This window comes from Lates calcarifer, linkage group LG1 (assembly GCF_001640805.2).
Source record: "Lates calcarifer isolate ASB-BC8 linkage group LG1, TLL_Latcal_v3, whole genome shotgun sequence".
NCBI classification, from domain to species: Eukaryota; Metazoa; Chordata; class Actinopteri; family Centropomidae; genus Lates; species Lates calcarifer.
The window spans coordinates 19,589,752-19,598,719 of NC_066833.1; the positions used below are offsets into that span (position 1 = coordinate 19,589,752).

Below are 8,968 nucleotides of genomic sequence, written 5' to 3' on the forward strand. Positions count from 1 at the left end.
AAGGTTTTTAGGGCAGGTGTCGAACTAGATGCCTCCTGTGAAGGATGCAAATGAAAGGTGTTGTGACCAGCAGCAACCATAACGTGTGTGTGTGTGTGTGTGTGTTGGGGATGGGGTAGGTGGGGGGGTCTCTACAACTTCGCAGAACTTTTAATAACAATATTTTTGCCTCTCAATATTCACAGTGCAGTGAGTGGAACTTGTAATTTACAAATCCTGCCATATGTAGCCCACCTGAAAACGACTGGGCGTGACCACACAGCCTTAATGGGGTTAGGTTAATTAAAAGGTTAATTGTTAAGAAACAGGAGCTGTTTGATGTATGGCTGGTGAACAATAGTGTCCTCTAGAGGTGAGTGCAACCATAATATACGGTTTTCCTTTTTTCCCCCCCTCCTTGCACACTCTGTCCTTGTGTGCTCTGTGTACAGTGGCAAAAAAAAAAAAAAAAAAGAAAAACAAAAAAACTTGAGACTGATTCTGTGGTTCTGTTCTGTGGTTCGTATAATAAAGAATCCATCCTCTAGAAATAACACATGGTGCTGCGACTCGGGCGCATGTGAGCCCACACCTCTACACATGTAGATGGTATATGCTCTCTCCTTGGCTTGCTGCCCAGGCCAATATGATTCTAGAAAAATTTAGGCCAATGCGATTGGCTACAAGGTGTTAGTGTAAGATTACACTGAGATCAGTGATTCCATCGCTGCAGAACAATAAGGCCAAAAGATTATTTTGGCGACTGCGTCAACTTGAGCGTTTTCTGCGTCACTCTCCATTCTGCCCGCTCCTATCACGTTTCCCTCTCTGGGGACCAAATTGGTCTCCCCTCTATGACAACTGGCTACAGGCCCACTAATTATCCCCCCTTCCTCCTCCAGCGGCTCACATACACTACCAGCTCTATGAATAGGCAGGCCACCCCGCAGACCCCACCCCATCTGAGGTCTAAATTTGGAACACAATTGAAATACATAAGTCCTGTCAGAAGATAACGAAGAATAATATTGACCTCCGCTTCATTAAGCCTATTCCATACAAGTGCAGTGAGTCTGGCATATCAGCCACATTGTGACACAACTGTGCCGAGATACGTGCCAATGTCCACTCAATTTTACAGTAAAATAACCACAAGTGGGGAATAAATAAATTCATTACTAGTCAGTGGACGTGTTTCTGTGACATGTATTTGAATATATGTAATACCTGCATATGAAAAACACCTTGGAAAAGGCACCTGCACGTTGGCTGCCGCAGCCAAATGTCCTGTGTGCTGATGTAGTGAGAAAACACTGTGATTCCACCATCACATGAAGAAAAAGATCCATCAGTGTAAACAAAAATGAATGATATGAGCAGATATGACCAGCATCATTTACTTTGCAGAACTGTGATACAACAGCAAAGAAACAAAACAAAACTAACAATGAAATCACATTACAGAGATTAATGTGATCTTAAAACAAGCCTGACTTAAGTCCCCCTGCAAACACAGAGGTGTCTGAACTGAGTTTATGTGGGTTTACCCTCCACTACATCTCTGCTAATGTCCATGTGGGAAGCAACATAGAGCACATACCACAAGCCAAACACGCTCAGCAGAAGAATTGGGGCTTGAGAGAGTTCCCATGCGGATTGGTCCATGTCGGTGTCGACGCCGATGACGTCGCGCTGTGAAACACGTGGGCCACGGTATCCAGAGCTCACATAAACAAAGCCACATTGGCCAGACTGGGGTAGTCGAAGCTCGTGTCGCTGTCAGTACGCGGAGTCACACGGTTCGCCTGCCTGGTATTGTTGGGTACCAACGCTCATGATTTGGAGCTTTTACCGAAATTGATGAATACCCCCTGCATGCTTATCGCATGGATTGAGAGCTACGATCCTGATGTGAAAGAGGTAAGGTTCACTCATCTCTTTCTTTGCAACATAATCTGCTGTCTGTGCTTTACTCGCACCGACTTCTGCGAGACATTTGAATCTTTTTTTTCTTGTCTTTTCCCACTTCTTTAACTCTATTTCCACCTTAACTGAAATTACGCAAAAGTGGGTCTGACTCTGATCTGTGGATGTTATACCGATTATTCGCGAGAATTTTTCAGCGATCTGCTCTGTACACAAGTTGAATGTCCGGTGCGCGAAGTTAGTCTGTTCATCCCGAACAATTCCACACTCTATAATAAGATAAGAGAGAAGACAACTTATGCTGTTAAATTTCTGTATGCACCTATTTTATCGGTATCCATTAAACATCTTTACAATTTTTTTCCAAAGTGCTGTGTGTAGTAACATATTTGGTGCGCAATTGTACAAGTGGATCCTGGCTTACTCTAGTCATTTTTTAAGATATTGTTTTATTTTATAAGTCTAGTAAATGCCAGAGTTGTGTGTTTTATTAGGGGACGATCCGGAACAGAGCCGCCTTTTTGAATCCTGACACCCATACAACTCCTGACATAACCCATTTCAAGTGTCACCGAAAAACTGTCAGAAGACTTGAGGTATGATGTGGAAAATTATTAACAAATACAAAAATACATAGAGTATTATTGTTCTGTGCTATTTTATTGTTAAATGACTCGCTAATGTAAAGTACTGTCAGAGTAATATGGGATGAAATTGTCTGAAATGTAAAACTTAATTCACTTTTACTGGACAAATTCTGATGTGTTTTACCGGTTTGGTTTTCAGCCATGCCCTGCGTCCAGGCTCAGTATGGATCATCACCTCAAGGAGCTAGTCCTGCTTCCCAGAGCTACAGCTACCACACCGCAGGAGAATACAGCTGCGACTTCTTAACACCTGAGTTTGTTAAGTTTAGCATGGACTTGACCAACACTGAGATCACAGCTACTACTTCTCTCCCGAGTTTCAGTACATTCATGGACAACTATAACACCAGTTACGACGTTAAACCGCCCTGTCTGTATCAGATGCCCCATTCTGGAGAGCAGTCCTCTATCAAGGTGGAGGACGTCCAGATGCACAACTACCACCAGCAGAGCCACCTGCCACCTCAGTCAGAAGAAATGATGGCTCACTCTGGGCCTATGTACTTCAAGCCCTCCTCGCCTCATGCCCCGAGTACACCAAACTTCCAAGTTCAGCCTAATCACATGTGGGAGGACCCTGGCTCCCTCCACAGCTTCCACCAGAACTATGTTGCGGCCACTTCTCATATGATAGACCAGCGCAAGAATCCGGTATCGAGGCTTTCGCTCTTCTCCTTCAAGCAGTCCCCGCCCGGTACTCCTGTTTCCAGCTGTCAGATGCGGTTCGACGGGCCGCTGCACGTCTCCATGAACCATGACAACCCGGGCGCGCACCGCGGCCTGGACGGCCAGAGCTTTGCCGTGCCGAGCGCCATACGGAAACAGGCTGGCCTGGCCTTTCCTCACTCCCTGCAGCTCGGCCACGGGCACCAGCTGGTGGACAGCCAAGTGCCATCGCCCCCGTCCCGAGGATCTCCGTCAAACGAGGGTTTGTGTGCGGTATGTGGAGACAACGCAGCCTGCCAGCATTATGGAGTGAGAACCTGCGAGGGCTGCAAAGGATTTTTCAAGGTGGGCTCACATGACAGTAATAATAAATCAGTATTACTGTTTTCACATGAAAGATACGCTGTGTGTCCCTTAGTCACTGCGTCCGTGTGTTAGACTCTGTCAAGTTTCTTAAACTACAATAATAATAATAATAAAATAATAATAATGCAGCCTAAACATTTATTAGAATAACACTATCACTGCAAACTACACTTAATATCATTACGCAAAAACTTCACGTGCGTGCATGAAATAACTTTGTATGACAATCATACTGATCTACACATGGATCTCAGAGGAATAAGTAAAATATGAAAGACCACGAATGTGTATTTGCTGTCAGTCTATTCCCTCTTGTTGGTTCACACAGCAGAGTCTCAAACAGGAGATGTGACAGATATTATATCGTTTTCATCTTTTCAGGCTTTTTTTTTTTTTTTTTTGGACATGTACTACATGTTATAGCTTTAACAGAAATAGGCCTACAGAGTGACATTATGTTTTTCTCCTTTTTCTCCAGCGCACCGTCCAGAAAAATGCAAAATACGTGTGTTTAGCAAATAAAAACTGTCCTGTTGACAAACGCCGGAGAAATCGTTGCCAGTTCTGCCGTTTCCAGAAGTGCCTTGTCGTCGGAATGGTGAGAGAAGGTATGTTTTGGGCCATGCATTCAGTTATTTTAGACTAGTAGTTTATATTTCCACGCTGACACATTTGGAAAACCCTGTGCGTAAAAAAGTGTGTTGGAATGTTATCCTGTATCCATACTGACGCATTTACGCACGACAACAGGGTCTATATTGTTGACTTATATATGTAACGTATTTCTCTAAACGCAGTTGTCCGAACGGATAATCTCAAAGGTCGGAGAGGACGCCTACCATCCAAACCCAAAAGTCCCCAGGAGCCCTCCCCACCCTCGCCGCCGGTGAGCCTCATAAGCGCACTTGTTAGGGCCCATGTGGACTCCAACCCCTCCATGTCAGCTTTGGACTACTCCAGAGTAAGTCAAGTACCACAGTACTAGAAATAAAACATTCCCACACAACACTTAAAAATAAAAAAAAGTATTACTTCGGGTGAAAACAAAACAAGATTGACGACCTTTTAATTTTCACCCGCTTGTACAGTTCATTGCTTTGAAAGTTTTCTGTGATACATCGCTGAATTCTTAACTTTGTCAGGCTTTAAACGTGGCATATTTTTCCCCTAAGTAAATTGCACTGAAATAGAGAACTTAATAAAAAGAAGACATGAATTTAACAGTAAAAAAAGGCACCATCTCTCTCTCTTGGAAATGGGCATTTGCAATTTCACGGATTATATATTTTAAAGGACCTCATTAAGGCGCTGTTTAAATTAAATTCCAGTTCCAGGCTAACCCTGACTACCAAATGACTGGAGACAACACTCAGCACATCCAGCAGTTCTATGATCTCCTGACGGGCTCCATGGAGATCATCCGGGGCTGGGCGGAGAAGATCCCCGGCTTTTCTGATCTCCCGAAGCAAGATCAAGATCTCCTCTTTGAATCCGCCTTCCTTGAACTTTTTGTCCTGCGGCTTGCGTACAGGTGAGCTGCGTGTAATTATTAAACAAAGCAATCTAGGCTTTCGGTAATCATCAGCTCCTCCTTCAAGCTCCATTGCTTTGGGGTTTTATTAGCTGCTCAATAATTAGACGGCTCTTAAATCCCTATTTATTTCCGAGCGTAATTAATTGCATTTTCTTATTAATTGCAGGTCCAACCCGGTGGAAGGCAAACTTATTTTTTGTAACGGGGTGGTGTTACACAGGCTACAGTGCGTCCGTGGATTTGGAGAGTGGGTGGACGCTATCGTGGAGTTTTCCTCGAACTTGCAGAGCATGAACATCGACATCTCAGCTTTCTCCTGCATCGCAGCTCTGGCCATGGTAACAGGTGCGTAGAGGCGACTGTTCCTATGGAAACTCTTGACTAGGTTGCAGTGCACGCAGAAAAGTTCACGCATCGGATATAATTTCTTCATCTCATTTCGTTCTCTCTGTGTTTATATTTCAGAACGACACGGGCTTAAGGAACCCAAAAGAGTCGAGGATCTTCAAAACAAGATAGTCAACTGCCTCAAAGATCAAGTGACATTCAATGGCGGTGGATTGAATCGTCCCAACTACTTGTCAAAACTCTTGGGAAAGCTCCCTGAACTGCGCACACTATGTACCCAAGGTCTGCAGCGTATCTTTTACCTAAAACTAGAAGATCTAGTCCCTCCGCCAGCAATAATTGACAAACTTTTCCTCGACACCCTACCTTTCTGAGTCTGACTCGATGGCGAGACCTCAAAGAACTTCCAAAAAGACTGTTTGAGTCAGACTTGACAGATTTTTAACGTTATTATTTCTCAATATTTGCAGGCTCCGTAGGCTAATAGAACAACAGTATCCTAATATGATTCATGAGAAAAAAAGATAAATAGGAGGAAGAGACAGGACGTGTGGTTGCTGCGTAGGCCTTTTAATTCTCTGAAACTGTTTTTTCCCCTCTTCTTCTTCTTCTTCTTCTTCTTTGAGTGCCATACGAGTGACGCATCACGGGGAATTTCTCTCCAGTGGACAAATTGTCAACAAAAGTTAATCCGGTCTTGCAATCACTTATACTGTTTATTTAACATCGGCTCTACTGATTCAGCATACTCAGATGTAATATATTCCATTTATATATATATATATATATATATATATATATATATATATGACCACACGCGCGCGCGCACACACACACTCCTTCTCACACACACTGTATATTATGATAGATTATGTGATGCCTCCAGTGCATCGGTTTATAACGTGTACAAAGTTTGTTATAATGAACAGATGTAATTTTCTTTTTTCTTTTCTGACTCGTGCCTATGTGTTTCTGACAGGATCCCAAAAGAATCCAGAAAAGACAACGCATGTTCTAGTTTACGTTGGGGTTTTTTTTCCTCCTTTTTCGTTTCTTTTATAGGCACTTGCTGAGGTGATGTCTATATATAATATATACCGGACACTATGTAGTCTGCTAGATTTGATACAGATTCGTAGTTATGGCACTCCTTTTATGTATAACGCATATGTGGAAAAATATCTCATCTGTATAGAAAATGAGGGACCCATGGTGTTTGTAAAACTGTCAGACATTCCTTGTTTGTATGTGCTGTAAGTATTGTTGCTGTTGAATATAAACGTTTCTATATATTTATTATTTCTATTGCCAAGAGCTACACTAAGCATGGTGCAATTTAAACGATTTCAAACCATCCAAGTTCATGATGAGCACGTTGTCTATGTTTTGTCTTATAAACGTCTAGGTAGTTATGATTTAACCCCGTTTGGAAATGGAAAAACTCCCATCTTATATCAAGAGGTTCATGAGTGTGTGATCTATAGGCCCACAACTTTGACATCATAATGTACTACTTACAACTTCTGTAACGCATTTGGTGCCGAATTCAAAAACTTTAGAAAGAAAGAAATATTTAATGTTTACAAATAAAACTTTTAAATCAATTCTTTGCTAAACAATTTCTCTGAAATTAATTCATTCTTTAAATTTGGACCCATCTGATTGAAATAGGCTGCTTTAGCACGAGAGACAATATTTTCGAGCTCAAACTTATTTTAATTTCCTCAAGTTTCGTTCTCAGCGCTTACAGGCCTGTGTGCGCAAAAACAGACGTTTTAATAATAATAATACGTTTTTTTTTCTTTTAGTGTCTTACTGTAACTAATAGTGAAATTACATACAGTTATTTAGCTCAACTCACTAAAGTAAGTTACTGCGTTTAAAGATCCTAAACGCGTCGTAAATAAGGCCTACTCAAGTTGCATTTTATGTTTGAATTCACAGTTTTGTTTGAACAAAAATATTTTGATTTCTAAATGCACATAATTATTATTCGACCATTTCAGCCGTTTGAGTTGAGCCTATTCTGGGTGAATATTTCATTCATCAAAATTACATTTTAATACACTTTTAATTTGTTGAACACCTAAAAGTTTCCCCCTGCATGCGTGTGTCTATATTTCTAATATTTCAACAACGTAAAAAAAGACACTTTTATTAGTCCATCCCTGGCTGTTAAAACCTCTTTTCATTTTCTAACGTCTATTTGTATTTGACAAATGAAAAGGTTACAATGGATTAAATATAGGAATGTTCCGTTTTTGGTTTGGATCCCACACGAAGTAGATTTTTTTTTCTTTTTTTTTTTGAACGTTCATTTAAAAGAGAACATCGGATTTTAAAAGTCAGTATGTTCCACTGGATGTTCTTTGCTGGTGCGAAAGTTGATGCAAATAAAAGTTGAAGGTTGTCTTTCTGGACAGACTTTCCTTGTTGCCTGAAAGTCACAGGATTAGAAAACACAAAATTAACTTTTATATGATTTCAATTTGTATACGAGATCCTTACTGCGCTACTTCACATCGCTTCATTTGGCTTCACTTTTATTTTGTACAGGCGCTGTTAACCTGCTTTACCCTGCCAAACCAGACCAGAACCAGAACTAAACTGTTTTACACTTCTCCGAAATTAAAAGGCCGAACACCTGCAACCTGCCATTACTAAGAGGAAGAACGCGCATTCAGTGTGCAACTGAAAAGAATACAGTTATTATTAAATGTGAAACCTGGTTGGGCACAGGTGGCGCAGCTTTATGCTGATGTTACGTTTGAATTTTCAGTGAACAAGAGACATATGAGGATGGCACAAAACAGGCACGTTTTTCTCTTTTTGCTGCACAGTTTTTTAGGCGTTTGATGAAAAAGACAAAGAAACCTAGATTGTTTTATTGTGGTTTAATTGTAAACCTCCCACAAACACCCGCCCCTCGGGAGTCCAGCTCCGCGCTTCTGTTTGCCTGCAGCTTTTCCTTCCACTTTACCGGCCACAGGTTACAATAAGGTAAAGAGTCCTACGGTATATCCTATCCTTTAATCCAAGTCACTGATTGCCCTCATGAAACTACAATTCAAGCCACTTTGGTGATGTTGCTGCGCATCAGATTAGTTTAGTCCGTAATTGCAGAAATGAAAATCCTTTTAGAAAAGCATAGAAAACGGCAGTGATTGGCCTGCACGAAGTAAAGCAGTGCCGCTGTCACAAAGCCTTTTCTTTTGTCTGTCAGAGGGGAGAAGTGACGCCAGGCTCTGAGGCATGTCTGGGACTTATCCTCAGTGATTCCACATTTATCACATGATCAAGATGAAGGGAACAGCTTATTTTGAGAGATATTAGCGGCAGGCAATAAATTGTCTAAATAATTAGATCGTCACTGTAAAGTGCTAATTCCAAGGCAAATTGGGATTACATTCAGAACCAGTTTGCTGACATTTAGCAGATCTGTTGAAAGGGTGCATTACAATGTCACAAGTTCCCTCTATTGACTCAAAGTACAGTTAGGTTT

General features: G+C 41.5%; 1 protein-coding gene across 1 annotated transcript; it reads left to right on the forward strand.

The window, feature by feature from the left end:
- The first annotated feature begins 1,730 nt into the window (after positions 1-1,730).
- nr4a2a (nuclear receptor subfamily 4, group A, member 2a) lies at positions 1,731-7,871 on the forward strand. Its single transcript, XM_018702481.2, has 8 exons — positions 1,731-1,899; positions 2,400-2,501; positions 2,692-3,563; positions 4,063-4,192; positions 4,382-4,545; positions 4,913-5,115; positions 5,285-5,463; positions 5,584-7,871. The coding sequence occupies exons 3-8, from the start codon at positions 2,694-2,696 to the stop codon at positions 5,838-5,840; spliced, it is 1,803 nt and encodes a 600-aa protein (XP_018557997.1). The 5' UTR covers positions 1,731-1,899; positions 2,400-2,501; positions 2,692-2,693; the 3' UTR covers positions 5,841-7,871.
- The last annotated feature ends 1,097 nt before the right edge of the window (positions 7,872-8,968 follow it).

Coding starts and splice junctions, on each gene's coding strand:
- nr4a2a (XM_018702481.2), top strand. CDS start 2,694: ATGCCCTGCGTCCAGGCTCAGTATGGATCATCACCTCAAGGAGCTAGT. Junction 4,546..4,912: donor CAGCTTTGGACTACTCCAGA/GTAAGTCAAGTA, acceptor ATTAAATTCCAG/TTCCAGGCTAACCCTGACTA. Junction 5,464..5,583: donor AGCTCTGGCCATGGTAACAG/GTGCGTAGAGGC, acceptor TTTATATTTCAG/AACGACACGGGCTTAAGGAA.